This window comes from Microtus ochrogaster, chromosome 5 (genome assembly GCF_000317375.1).
Source record: "Microtus ochrogaster isolate Prairie Vole_2 chromosome 5, MicOch1.0, whole genome shotgun sequence".
Classification (NCBI taxonomy): Eukaryota; Metazoa; Chordata; class Mammalia; order Rodentia; family Cricetidae; genus Microtus; species Microtus ochrogaster.
The window spans coordinates 82935003-82950323 of NC_022012.1; the positions used below are offsets into that span (position 1 = coordinate 82935003).

Here is a 15321-nt window from a genome sequence, read left to right on the forward strand (position 1 = left end):
TTTTTTTTTTTTTTTTCTGTAGCTTTGGAGCCTGTCCTAAAATTCACTTTGTAGATCAGGCTGACCTCAAACTCAGAGATCCACCTGTGCCACCACACCTGGCCTTGGGCAACACTTGACTATGACTATCCTTACTTCAGAGTTTGCCCTACAAATCTAGCAAAAAAATAAATAAAGCCAAGCCAAGTGTGGTGGGATGTAGCATGAATTATAAAAACACAGTGACAGATACAGGGGTTAAAGCTGAAGATCAGAAAAGCAGAGCAGTAAGCCACCAGAGAGACCTTTTACTTCTACCAATGCTCAGGACTGAAGGGGCTATCTGCAGACTTCTAGACTGCCCTGTGTCTCCACCAAATCTCAGATTCCACACTTGAGTTCCTGTCTCTTCCCCTTTATATTTCTCTCTTCGCCCAATCATATTGCTTTTGTCTTCACCTCCCTAGTGCTGGGGTTAAAGAGCACTAACACCTGGCTCTGTTTCTGGATCGATCTTATGTAGTGTGGGTGCCCACAGAGGCCAGAAGAAGTTGAATCCTATGGCCTCTGTGGGCACCCACACTACTATGCACATACCCATACCCACATCCAGACACAGATACAGGCACTCATTCCCAAATACACACGCATACACACCCACACAATTTAAAATAAAATAATTCTTCTAAATCTAGTTGATTGTGGTGGTATGTTCCTGTGATTCTAGCATTCAGAAAGGAGGGAGAGGCAGAAAAATCAAAAGTTTAAGGTTTAACTAAATCCTTAGTTCCATCCTGTGTTATATATTTGCCTGTTTATTTTTAAAACAACCATAACCATTCAATGAGTTAACATGGCTGAGCCCTTTTTATTGCCAGTTGAGGGTATTTTTAGAGAGATTACAATTTTAGAAGTTTTTTTTCTAGACTTTCAGTCGTTAAAGTGCAAAACTACAAACATGGTCAAGGATTGTAGAGATGTGGTTTCTTTTGTTCCAAACACATAGTAGCTATAGTAGTCACTGATCTGTTTGTCTGCTCCATACTTTTTAAACTCAGGATCTACCTAGTACACTGAGCCAATTGAGAAACAAACAAGATACTTCATTTTCTTGATGTTGTCAGTACCTAGCCAGCATTATTACATCTTTGCCTTGAAAAGTGTGATGGCATTAATGTAAGGAATATCTCTCCAGGCTAGAGTCATTGCTGATAAGCTATCAGGAGTATGTCTTAGTCTCACAGTTCTGGCTTATCATCTATCCTGTTGCATATTATAGTTTTAAACTCTGCAAAGATTGTCTGTTTTACCCATGACAGCTTTGCTGTTGTTAACTTCTTTTAGGCAGACTCAGTGGGATCCTCCCACTTGGGAAAGCCCAGGAGATGATGCAAGCCTTGAGCATGAAGCTGAGATGGACCTGGGAACCCCAACATATGATGAAAACCCCATGAAGGTGAGTGTAGCTTTTATATGTATCCTGGTCATATGAGCATCTGTGTCCTTTCATTTCAGTAAGGTCATTAGCTATATAGCTTTCAGAATTTTTTCTCTTTCTTTGGAAAATATGTGGGAGTTCTTCTGTCAAAGGAAGAGATTAAAATCAAAGAGAAAAACTGCTTTTAGAGATATAAGGGCTCAGATGTGTATTAGCTACTTATTCGTATAAGAAATACATTTAGGCCGGGCGGTGGTGGCGCACGCCTTTAATCCCAGCACTCGGGAGGCAGAGGCAGGCGGATCTTTGTGAGTTCGAGACCAGCCTGATCTACAGAGCTAGTTCCAGGACAGGCTCCAAAACCACAGAGAAACCCTGTCTCGAAAAACCAAAAAAAAAAAGAAAAAAAAAATACATTTAGGAGGTTTTTAAATATATCAATAGACAATTATAAAAATGTTGTGTAGCACTAATAATAGTAACAGAAAACTAAAGGATAAAGCTAGAGGCCCCGTGATCAGTATATTCCATACTCTTTTATAACCTTTTTAAGTATATTAACTCTTCTTCTTGATACTAAGCTGTATAGATGGTTTCTTTTTACTTGTACTTTATTTTTGAACTATGGACTGTCTAGCCCAAGCTATCATCTAACTAGTGATCTTGCCATTACATTCTGTTTTGTTTGAACTCTTTAAATTGAATACAGTAAATTGAATGGACATTGCAGTTTAGCATCCTCTTACTTTGAGATTGGTTAGCTCTGGAATGAATTTAAACTGGTTACATTAAAACTCACCAAAGGGGTCGTGGAGGTGGTGTAGTAAATAAAGTACTTGTTGCACAAACCTGATGTCCGAGTTCAGATCCTCCAGCATTCCTACAGTACGATGAGCAACAGAAACAGGAGAATTGCCTCCAACTTCCTGGGCCAGCTAGGTTAGAGTACATAACATACTGGCAAGAAATAATGAGACCGTGCCCCAATAAAACAAATAGCCTCAAAAAAGAAACCACATCCCAGCATTCGGGAGGCAGAGGCAGGCGGATCTCTGTGAGTTCGAGGCCAGCCTGGTCTACAGAGCTAGTTCCAGGACAGGAACCAAAAAGCTACGGAGAAACCCTGTCTCAAAAAATCAAAAAAAAAAAAAAAAAAAAGAAAGAAAGAAACCACAAAACTGTGACATTCGTGGTATGCCCATATTGACACACACGTCCTACACACAGGTGATAATGAAACTCACCCGAGGAGCTGGGTCATCATACTTGTTATTACTAGATAGGAGGGCCACAGATTTAGACAGCAAATCCTGTCTAAAAGAAAGCAAAAAAAAAAAAAAAATTATAATAATAATAAGCCAACAACAGCCAGTGAGGTGCTCAGTGGGCTAAGGAGCTTACCGCCAAGGCAGATGATGTATCTGGTGCCTGGGACCCATGCTGGAAGGGGAGAATCAACTCTCAAAAAGTTGTCCTTTGTCTTCAATGTGCGTGCTGAGGCGTGTACGCCCCCTCCCCCCAAAAAAAGCAACAAAAGAGACACCCTCATGTGATTCTCAGAGTATAAGACTTCCTTTCTTGTTTGTGAAACCATTGGCAGAAAACAATTACTATGGAAATGCTAGAAAAAAGAATAATATTTTACTCTTCATCTTTCCTCTGACAAAATAATCACTGAGATTAGAGGTGGTAGAAATATAGAACACATACTTGCAATGTAATTATCCTTATTTATTAACTTATTTATTAATAATATTAAATTATCTGCAAGGATGAGTTGTCTTACATCAAAAGTCATTCTGGGTATTTTAAACCTGAGCATTTTATAGATTTTTTTGTTTTGTTGCTGCTTTTAAAGGACATAAGAATCACTTAAATTATTAAGGATGGATGGGAGGGGGAAGAAGGAAGAAATAGAAGCTAGAATGAAAGACAAGTGTGAACAAATCCATACCTTCTTTTACATTTCATTAACTTTTCTAGGAAATGTTTTCATTTCTTAACTATATTTGACAGGCATCTCACATTCTGTGACCTGGTGGGCATGAAACCTCCAGTGATCCCGCACGTGCTAGATTTATGGCATATGCTGCTTGACCAGAATGACTAGGTATTCCCATATGAATCAAAGCTTGTGAAGGCCTCAGTATTTAATACTAGGAAGGGATCCTGAGATCTAAGACTGAGAGATTTATAATACCCATATATCTCACAATGGGCTGTCATCTTAGACTGCACCACATTGCTGTGACTACAGGATCAGCTTTTTTCTGAGTCAGAGAATTTATATTTCACTTGCTTCTGCTCATCATGCTTTTCCATTCGTTTTCTCATATGTTAATGAACACCAAAATATGTCACTGTATTTCACTTTAAAGTCTGTTAGTATCAGTATGTAATTAGGGTTAGAATTCAAGTTGGGCCTGCTGGGGCGGTGGTTACCTCTTTAGTAGTAGAGGTATTAGATTTGTGAGTGTACAATTTTTTGTACCCATAGTCATAATAAAAATTCTGGTAAAATGTTAAAATTTTTAAACTTTTGTTTAGCCAGATCCTATTTTCAAACACTATTTAGCATTTCTAATTCTTTGACATAGAATTGTATTTCCATCTTCAATTATTTTCTTTCATCCTGAAGAATTTCCTTGAGTATTTCTAGGATTTCAGATCTACTGGCGATGATGTTTGTGAGCTTGTTTTTTCTAGGGAGGAAAAAAAAAATATCGTACCCCTTTAAGAAATACTGAGTAATTTTAGTTCTGGTTTGGTACAGCAAAATTGAGCAGAAAGTAGATCAAACAGAGAAGGAAACGAGACTCTGGTGTTCTCATATTCCTCTATCACAAATACATTAGCCTCTCCCTAATTGACATCTAGCCCCAGGGAACTATATATTTAGGGCTCTCTGCCTATGTGTGGTTAGTGTTTTGTTTCACTTTGGTATTGACTAATGCTCGATTGTCTAATCACACCACTGCTTAGCCAGTTACCTTTGTCTTACCAGGTAAGCTGAAGGACATCTTTCTTGGCTTCTAGGTTTTGCAATTTGGAATAAGGCTACTGAAAACACCTGTGTGTGGGTTTTAGCTTGAACATGGTTTTTAGTTTCTTTGAGTAAATACCAAGGAACATCATTGCTGAATTATATAGTAGGAATATATGTAACTTTGTAGGAAACTTTTGAGACTGTTACTTAATGGGTATTATCACTGGATAAAGAATTCTGTTCTTTCTATTCGTATGGAAGCTTTACCTGCACCACAAGGCCAAAAAAGATGTCAGATCTCTGGTACTGGAGTCACAGATGGTTTAGAGCCACAGTGGTTGCTGGAAATGAAACCTAGGTCTCCTGAAAGAGTGGCCAAGAACAGCCAAGAGTAGTCAGTTGATACTGTTTCTTTCCCTCTCCCTCTCCCTCTCTCTCCCCCTTTCCGTCTCTGTCTCTGTCTGTCTGTCTTTATCAGAGCCTTTCTACAAAGCTTTGGTTGTCCTGGCATTTGTTGTATAGACCAGGTTGGCCTCAACTTAAAGAGATCTACCTGCCTCTGCTTCCCAAATGCTGGGATTAAAGGCATGTGCCACTACTCTTGGCCTACTTTTCAGTTCTTAAAATATTATTCTGTTTTGTTTGTTCAGACAGGGTCTTACTATGTAACCCAAGCTGATATTGAATTTGATGTGTCACTACTGCCTTTGTCTCCTGAACTTTGCTAACATTGTGTGTTACCATGCCCAGCTTATAATTGTTCTGATAAGAAAGATGTATTCTTTGTTCTCTTTATATATTATTTCTTTTCTAATTGATTTTCAGCAGTTTTGCTTTTTGTTTGTTTAGGTTTTTTTTTCTATTTATTATGTATACAATATTCTGTCAGTGTGTATGTCTGCTGGCCAGAAGAGAGCACCAGATCTCATTACAGATGGTTGTGAGCCACCATGTGGTTGCTGGGAATTGAACTCAGGACCTTTGGAAGAGCAGGCAATGCTCTTAACCACTGAGCCATCTCTCCAGCTCCCCATTATTTTTTTCTAATCTGTCTTTCGTACCATGGCCTCTTCTTCCTGCCACTCTCAATTGTATACGTGTTGCTGGACTGCTTGATTTCTCACGGGCCACTGAATCTCTAACTTTCTTTTTTTTTTTTTTTTCTAGTTCTTTCTCCTTACATTCTAGTTTACATAGTTCCTCTTCTCTTTAAAGATTATTGATGCTAGCCGGGCGGTGGTGGTGCACGCCTTTAATCCCAGCACTTGGGAGGCAGAGGCAGGTGGATCTCTGTGAGTTCGAGGCCAGCCTGGTCTACAAGAGCTAGTTCCAGGAAAGGAACCAAAACCACAGAGAAACCCTGTCTCGGGGGGAAAAAAAAAGATTATTGATGCTGCTATTTATAATCTAAATTCATCCAGTGATTTTTAAAATTTCAAGTATGCTTCTGTTAAAAAAATTTGCTTTTGTTTTGAGACAGGGTCTCTCTATGGAAATACTACCTTTTTTGTGTGTTTTTAATGTAAAAATCTAGACCAAAGCCTTCTGGGTTGGTTAACTCTTTGGTTTCAACCTCAGAGATGAAAATGTAAGTGCTCTTTGATTGGATCCCTTTTAAGACTGTGATCTCTTCGCCCTAGTAAGGCTTGGATAGCTGGAGTTACTTGAGTTTATCCTCTTAGCATTCTCCAGTTGCATTTATCCACTGAACACACCTGTAGGCCGGAGGACACTTATGAGGAAAGTCTTCATTCCTTGTGTTCCATTTTTATTCTTGGTGTTTTTATTCAGAATGTAAGTCTTTCAGAACCTTATATCGCACCAGTGTAGCGAGTTTTTGTCAATTCACAAACCTGGTGTGACACAGAGAGAGAACTGAAACTGGGTCTTTGTTATCTGAAAGTTCAGCTCAGAAAGCTGCTGTGGTAGAAATCTATGCCACGTGCCTTGAAGAGTTCAGTGATCAGCCCTTAAGACAACATCAGTGTCACCACGGGAAAGGTGACTTTACAAGTTCAGCAAAACTGTAAAGGTCAAAATTGCAAACAGTCAAAAATATCTGGTATAGTAAGAATTTGGGTGCATACGAGATACTGAGCAAGACAGAAACATGCAAGAGTAAAAAGGGGATGTGGGTTATTGGTAGGGTTACTCACTTAGTAGTACACGTCATGCTGGCTTCTGTCCTAAGCATGGTTCCAAAAATGCCAAATAAAACAACAACAACAAAAACCACACTGGAAAAGTATGTCAGAAATAAAGTGTCTGAGGGCGTCCAGTGTGATTAACTAGTAATAGGTACCTGGGAGCTAGGAAATATCATTGATGCAGAGGAATCAGATAATCAAATATGTGTCTCTCAAGTGAGACAGTTTGTTTGATGTAGTGACCGAGCAGAGTGCAGTGTTATCATTGCTCTGACAAAGTGAGGAACATTTGAGAATTATTGCTAAGTTCAGCAGACCAGGCTAGATATGGTGGTATACACCTTTAATTCCAGTGCTGAGAAGGCAAAGACAGGCTGAGTTCAAGGCCACCCTGGTCTACAGGGCAAGTTCCAGACCAGCCAAGGCTATGTGGTAAGACCCTGTCTTTAAAAAAAAACCAAAAACAAACAACAACAACAAAAACTTGGTGAATCAATCAGATTAGGAAGAAAAAAGTGGCCAATAATCTTAGCTTAGGTGGGAAAGGTCCTTTTATTCAGTTTAAGCATCAGAAATGAAGGAGGAAAAAGCAAGAGGAGATAAATTAATTGTGGAAATTGATCAGTTTGAGCTGCCTACAGGATTCAGAATAGGGATGGTAGTTCAATTCACATTCATCATAAATGGGTTCTTGTTGGAAAGCATAAGTATGTGTATATGTGTTTCACAACCCAAACTGGGACTCGAGTTCATCTGGTTTAGTTAGCAGATTGCATAAAGCTTATTGTGTGGCTCTGGTGCTCACATAGAGAATGTATGATACGGCAAACTAGGGGAAGGTGTGTAGTGGGCAGAGAAGTCTTTGAAAAGTGCTGGGTGTTAGGAAAAGCTTTTGATAACTAGACTAAGCATCTATGAGAGCCTTCCTTCTCTGTTTCCCTCCAGTGTTGTTCCCTACTCTTGATCATCTTGTACTCTCTTCCATCATCCATCATGTGGTGAGTGTTAAGTCAAACCTTCCCTTGAGGACCTCAGACCTGAACCGTGGTGACTGCTTGCACAAGTGAGAGAGAGCAGATTATTTGCCTCTGCCTCCTGGATTCACATTCGTCCCAGCATTCAATAGGTGTCCTTATGTTATAAAACAAGACTTTGCAGAGGGCAAGGTCTGCAGCAAAGAGGTTTTTCAGTTGTTGGTCCTGTTTCATTTTTGTTTTTTAGAGTTGGAAAAGTTTACAAAATGGTTTCATAGAGTACCACTTAACAGTAATGAAATAGGAACCCAGAAATCACAATTGAAAGATTGTGAGAAACAAGAAAACTTGTCTCTGCAGAGGAGATGGTTTTAGTTACTCAGTTAATATGGCCAGTTACCAGATGGGGCACAGAAAGAGAGAGACCTAGGCCTACCTTGCACTTGTAGGTGAAATATATAGATAGACGCCCACTGGTTCCTAGGAATATCGAACTCTTGTCCCATGGATTTTGTAGATTCTGTTTTCCTTTGAAACACCATTGTTAGAATTTTATTCTTTAGGGACCCATTCCTCCTTTTTCTCCCTCCTCCCATTCCTCCCTTTCCTACCTCCTTCCATTCCCTGCCCTTGATTTTTGTTGTTAGTTGTTATTGTTTTCACAAACGAAGAGGGAACTGCAGCCTTTACCTAGAAGCACCCACTGAAGTGTTATTTTGGTGTTTCTAAGAGTCGTAGCAACTTCAGAACAATGGTGAGTTTCTGGGTTTTCAGTGACCTTCTTTCTGAACTTCATACTTAATATGCAGCCACATTTGTGTGTTGGAGAACTTTGCTTGATTGAACGTATTTCTGATGGCTCCGCTTCTACTTCTATATTCACGCTGCTCCCAAACATATAGTTCCTCGTTAGGCTATCTTTTACATTTCACATTCTAAAGAGGGAAAAGATAATATCTGAGTAATATTTCATTCTCTCCTTTTCAGAGCCCATCTCTATAACTCAACCCTTCTTTCCCCTTTCAAAGGCACAGGTTTTTTGACCTGATTGTGTCTGTTTGCCTAATAAAGTATGGAGTTTGCTTTTGCTGTAGCGTTTGTTTCTTGGTGAGTACCAGAGCTACACAGTAAGTTTAATGACCATTGGCCAGTGAATGTTGGTGAAATCAAAGCCCGGTAACATGAAGGTGCTGAGACAGAAGCCAGTTCCAAACAAGAATTCTTGAGATGTCAAATGTACTGTATAAAGGCTAACAGCTGGATCGTCTTCTAAGAACAATGAGCTCTGGCTTCCTTCCAAGCCCTGTTGCCTGCTCATTTTCTGTGTATTCATCTGACTTGCTTACATAGGCCCCCACAAAAACTTTCCATTGACACCCAAGTTGAGGAAAAAGGAAACTGATGATTTGCTGAGGACCTGGAAACACTTGGCTTTTGATGTGTGAGTTGCCAGTGGTTTCCTCAGATTTCAGTGAGGCTGCTTTCTCTACAGGTACATTCTCTAGCCTACCATGAGTTGAGTGAGGGCCGTTTGGTCCAGTCTGGTGTCGTTTCTGGTATTAACAAATCTTCCATAAGCAACAAGAGCCTATTGTTAGAAATGCTGAAATATCAAGTGGAACTTTTAGGGAGTTGGGGGGAATCCCAAAATTCTTCATGTCACTAACAAATATTGCCTTTGGCTCTAATTTTGCTCCAGGGCATTGAGTTTGAGTAAGTGTTATACCTGAATGAGTCCCATGCCATGTAGACACAAAAATTAATTTCATGCTGGGCAGTGGTGGCCCACACCTTTAATCTCAACACTCAAGAGACAGGGGCAGGTGGATCTCTGGGTTCTAGACCAGCCTGGTCTGCAGAGCATTCCAGGATGGGCATGTCTACACAGAGAAACCCCATCTCAATAACTCCTAATAAAAGAATTTTGCTTCTCAAGAATTCTTAGTTTTGTGATTTATATGGTGTACAAATCTTCTCAGTCCCAGTTGCTCAGCATCAGGAGCACTCCTTAACTGAGTCCAGTGCTCTGTGCTTTGTAACTGTGTTTTTAAAACTCTCCTACTCTTGCCAAGTCAGGATTAAATTAGCAAGTTACTAAATGTGCATTAGATTTCTTTAGCTTTCTTTTTTTATTTTATGTGTATGGGTGTTATGTATGTCTGTGCTCCACTTGTATGCCTAATGTAATATGCCGGAAGAGAGTCCTGGAACTGAAGTACAGGTGTTTGTGAGCTGGGAAGTTGTGGTGCTGGGAATTAAACTGGGGTCCTTGAAGTGCAGCCCATACTCTTAACTGTTGAGCCATCTCCCCAGCCCCTCTTTTTCTAGTTCTTTCTCTCTCTCTTTTTTTAGAGTCCTCTGTAGACCAGGTCACCTTGAACTTGCTATGTGGCCAAGGATGACCTTGAACTGCTGACCTTCCCTTTGCCTCCCAAGTGATGGGATTACAGGCATGCATCACCGTGTTTATACAGGGCTTCTTTCATGCTAGGCAAGCACTCTACCAACTGAGCTACAAACCTAAGCCCAGATTTATTTAGCTTTCTAAAAATGCATAATGGAGCTCTGGTTCTCGGCCTTTCTATGCTATGATCCTTTTAATACAGTTCTTCATGTGGTAACCTCCAACCATAATAAGATTGTTTTTATGGCTACTTCATAACTGTAATTTTGCTACTGTTATGAATTGTAAATATTTGGTTTTTAGTGGTATTAGGTAATCCCTGTAAAAGAGCAGTTTGACACCCCCCCCCCCAGGTTGACAAACACTTTAAAGGAAAGCAAGATCCTCGCAGTGGCTATCATATTTTGAAGGCATTTTCTGCGCTTGTAATTTTACTCAGTTCTGAGATCTATAAGAGAATTATTGGGGGGGGGGGCTTGTCTTATGTAAAAACAATTTGTTTTGTCTTAAAAGATGTCTCACTCTGTCCTCCAAGCTGTACTAAAACTTCTGCATAGCCTATGCTGGCCTTAAAGTTGGACCTGTCCTCCTGCCTCAGCTTCTTTGCTATGATTGTAGCTGTGAGCTACCATGCTCAGATACCCAGATAACTCTGGATCTCTGGCTGTCTGATATCTTACTGTGGGTATACACTCACTGGAGGTGGGAATATATAGTCTGTCTCAAAGTGAACTATGCGTGGCATTTTTATAGTCCCAGTGCTCAGGAGCTTGAGGCAGAAGGAATTACAGGTTTTGACCATGTCCAAAAAGCCAAATAAGCCTGGTGGTGGTGGCGCACACCTTTAATCCCAATACAGATCTCTGTGAGATCAAGGCCAGCCTGGTCTACAGGAGCCAGTTCTGGGACAGGCACCAAAACCACAGAGAAATCTTGTCTCAAAAAGCCAAATAAAAATATTTGAAAATAGCCGGGCGCTGGTGGCGCACGCCTTTAATCCCAGCACTCGGGAGGCAGAGGCAGGCGGATCTCTGTGAATTCGAGACCAGCCTGGTCTACAGAGCTAGTGCCAGGACAGGCTCCAAAGCCACAGAGAAACCCTGTCGCGAAAAACCAAAAAAAAATATATATATATATTTGAAAATAAAGATTTGTTCAGGTTCCATTTCACTTTTTTCCTAAAAACAGAAGGGGGATCTGTCACATCCTCTAGATCCACCTCCACTTCAACAGCTACAGGTAAAAAAGTAGAGAGATGGTAAATATGGAAAGCTTTTGTTGTTTTGGTTTTCCAAGACAGGGTTTCTCTATGTAGACCTCGCTGTCCTGGAACTCACACTATAGACCAGGCTGGCCTCAGACTCAGAGATCTTCCTGCTTCGGCTGGGATTGAAGGTGTGTGGCACCACACCCGGCCATGTAATGCCTTTTTTTTTTTTTAAATATTTATTTATTTATTATGTATACAATATTCTGTCTGTATGCCTGAACGCCAGAAGAGGGTGCCAGACCTCTTTACAGATGGTTGTGAGCCACCATGTGGATGCTGGGAATTGAACTCAGGACCTTTGGAAGAGCAGGCAATGCTCTTAACCACTGAGCCATCTCTCCAGCCCCCTGTAATGCCTTTCTAACAAGGCTTGGGATAACCCAAAAGCTACCTTTCTCCGAAGCAAGTAGAGGGACTTGCACAGCTTCTTCAGCACCAGAGTCTTCATACTGTCTGTGAAAATGGAGAAAACAGAACTAGAGCATAGGTAGGGTGTCAGAAATTACATTGCTCTAAGCCCCCTAGTGAAAAAACATGGACAGGGCCAGAGAGAAGACTCAGCAGTCAGGAGCACACACCTTTCTTGTGAGAATCTGAGTTTCCAATAGCCCGCGGGGTGGCTCACAACTACCTGTAACTGGAGCTCTCGCCTCTAGGCACCCACACTCATGTGTACATATCTACATAGAGACACACATGAATAGACACAATCAAAGATAATAAAACTAGGGGCTAAGAAAAAAAGGCCAGGTGGTGCTAGTACACTCTTTTCATATTTCACTCAGAAGGCAGAGGCAGGCAAATCTCTGTGGGTTCGAGGCCAGCCTCATCTACAGAGTAAGTTCCAAAGGGAGGGAGGTGCTAGAGAGGTGGGTGGCTGAATGGTGAGAATACTTGTTGGCTCTTGGCAGAGCACTCACATATAACTCCAGGTATATCTCCAGTTCCAGGAGACACCAGGTACTCATATACACTCATAAACATGTAAGTCGATCTTTTTTTAATTAGACCTATTGCATCAGCTAATATTCCTAAAGCATGAAAATTAGCATTCCAAGTGGAATGATGATAAATATTTTTTTTCCATGAGAAGGGTTTTATAGCTGTGTGAACATGGCTCGTATGCCAGACTGATGGTTCATCACCTCTTGGTATTGCCTGGGTAGTGGGAGTTTGGTAGCTCTTCCCCTGGCAATGATAGAAAGGTGTATTATCTGGATTTACCGTCATCTTGGAAAAAAGATAGTAGTGATTTTAGTATCTACTCAGTCTCATATCCACCAGTGTCATAACTCCTTTGTGTTTTGTTTGGGGCTTCTTTGAGACAGGGTCTCGTGTAGCTTAGGTTGGCTGTGTAAGTTTGTTTTTAAAGGTTGACTTTAATCTCCTGATCTTCCTACCTCCACTTTGAAGTACTGGGATAACAGGTGTACTCCATAATTCCCCAGCCTTTACTCTCCTGAACTAGACACACCGGAATTCAAGGAATTTCTCTAGCATATTGAAACGGTCCTCTTTAGTCTAGGCAACCCCACTTGGGGAGGAAACGAGCTAAGTATAAAGATCTTCAGAACAGAGCTCTTTTTTTCTTTTCTTTTTTTGGGGGGAGGAGTTTTGTGTTTTTTTTTTTTTTTTTGGTTTGGTTTTTTTCGAGACAAGGTTTTTCTAGCTTTGGTGCCTGTCATGGATCTAGCTCTTGTAGACCAGCCTGGCCTCGAACTCACAGAAATCCGCCTGCCTCTGCCTCCTGAGTGCTGGGATTAAAGGCATACGCCACCACCGCCTAGCTCAGAACAGAGCTCTTAACTTAGTTCTGGAATGCTAACATGTCAGAAGCTAGGAAAGGTCAGTTATTTGATTCCAGATACTACACATCCTCCACAGAGGGAGAATGCCTAAAGAACAACTCAAATGTGCAGCTACATCCGAGATGTAGCTGTGACTTAAGATACAGGCTTGGAATTGGGCTTATAAGTAGACCAGAGTCAGGTGACTGAATTTTAAACTATTAGCCAGGGAGTCTCCAGGCCCCGTCCTTTAGTTAGGTGAGAGTTCTGGAACAGTAGGACATCACCAGACTGGCATCTCATGTTAGCACTATCCTGTTTCTCTTTTCTAGACATCAAAAAAGCCCAAGACAGCAGAAGCAGACACTTCCAGTGAGCTGGCAAAGAAAAGCAAGGAAGTATTCAGAAAAGAGGTAAGGTTTGGAAGATGTGGACAGCGTAGTCCTTGGACTTTACTTGAGCCCGTTGCGTCTTGCCTAAGTTTGTATATCTGTCTTGCCTAAAGATGGTTTAGCTTGTATCTTTTGCCCCAAATTGCTATCTTTGATTTTCAAGAATCCCATAACTGTCTCTTAATGGAGCGAGAAGAGTCCATCTGCCAACATATTTGCCATTTCACTGTTGGCCTTCTATAGCTTCTCAGAGAGTGGAAAGCTATCTGTGGTATTAGACTTAACTGTAGTGTCAGGTGCTTCCTTCCTGATGGATGTCCCTTTACAACTAGGTAAGCACTTTGGTATCTGTTATAGCAGCCCTTGAGATCAGCAAAATTGGTACTATTGTTCTTATAATAAGCTTTAAAGATCGGAGAACCTCTGGATCCTCTGATCAAATTGTAGTTTTCCCTCTTTGCTGTTTCCTGATAGCGGCTTGCTCCATCTTGACAATATGTCTCCACCCTGTTTGTCTCCACTGCACGTTTGTTTATTTGTTGGGAGAGGGGTGCCATGACATGTATGGAGGTCAGAAGACAACATTTGGGTCCTGGCAATCAAACTCAGACCCAGCTTAGTGACATGTGCCTTGACCCAGTAAGCCATCTTACCAGCCTAGATTATAAACTCCAGATTCCGTTCATTGAAGGGTTCATAGTGTGTTAAAGTTACAGAACTGTAAAGAATGGCAGCTGTGAGAAGACTGTGTCATGACAGAGGCTAATACTTAGGATACTAAGAAAGGCTCTTGAATTTAGGGTAGAAACTGGCCAAATGGATCAAAGGGAAGGTGAAGGTAGCATGAGAATATACAGAAAGGAAGAGTGTCACCTCTTCCAGGAAGTCATAAGTACCCCTCAGTCTTGAGCACTGGTCATGTGAGGGGTGACAGTATTGTGCCCTTTCATGTAGTGGCTTTGTGTCTGTGGGTTTAGGGAACCGCTGATGCTAAGCAGAGACTAATCAAACCTTGACTAAGTGTAGAGTGGGTTGAAAGGGGGAAAATATGGAGGTCAGGCAACCACAGAAAACCCTGTGAGTAAAAGGTTTATCCAGCCAATTGTGACAGCTAAACAAAAAATCTGTGCAGACAGAATGGTTCCTCGCTGTCCATGTATGGTGTTGGTGTTTCAGCTCAACCAACCCAATCTACGATCCAACCTCATTCCTTGAATGTGTTATGGGTCACAGAGTTTGGGGGATGGAGAGGCCTGTTCAGGTTACTTCCTTGAAGGTGGCGCTTTTTCTTCCCTTTCCTCTGTGACCCTATACCGTAAGTCCTGATCTGGGGCCTCTTTGAAGAGCTGTTGAGTAGGATAAGCCTTACAGAAACAGCCCAGAAGACAACATTGGAGATGGTGATTGAAGAGCCCTGCCCTGCGTCATCCTTCACCCATGTTTCCATGTGCATTAATGTGTAATACTTAGAGACTTGAAGGAACCTTTACAAGCAACAAGCCTACCCTGCAGTCCTGGTGTTGCAAAGCCCTCTGGTAACTCAGGTCTGCTACTTGGCTCCAGGAACCAGACAACCTAGAAACTGAACTAACACTTCATAGAAGTCCACAGTGTTAGACAAGCCCTCTCCAATTGAGCTATAGCCCAGACAGGAGAAGCTCTGTTTATGACAGAGAAACCCTCATGGCTTAATTACCTCTTACAGGTCCCAACCTCTTAACACAGTGACCGTGGCAACATTTAAATTTTAGTTGTGTGAAACCAGAGGCTACTTCCAGAACCTTGTTACTGGTGCCTGCAGCCTCTCTCTCTTTTGGTTTGGTTTGGTTTTAGTTTTTTTTTGTTACAGGGTTTCTCTGTAGCTTTGGAGCCTATCCTGGGACTAGCTCTTGTAGACCAGGCTGACCTCGAACTGCCTGCCTCTGCTGGGATTAAAGGCGTGCA

General features: G+C 41.4%; 1 protein-coding gene across 3 annotated transcripts in view; it reads left to right on the top strand.

Annotated features, from left to right (window-relative positions):
* The window catches only part of Setd2 (SET domain containing 2), a 99143-nt gene that overhangs the window by 81970 nt on the left and 1852 nt on the right, over window positions 1-15321 (top strand). For all 3 annotated transcript variants that reach the window (XM_013346544.2, XM_005347995.3, XM_026779475.1), the window contains 2 exons: window positions 1324-1435; window positions 13318-13398. In XM_013346544.2, the coding sequence (XP_013201998.1) occupies window positions 1324-1435; window positions 13318-13398 (193 nt within the window). The remainder of the gene's footprint in view (window positions 1-1323; window positions 1436-13317; window positions 13399-15321) is intronic.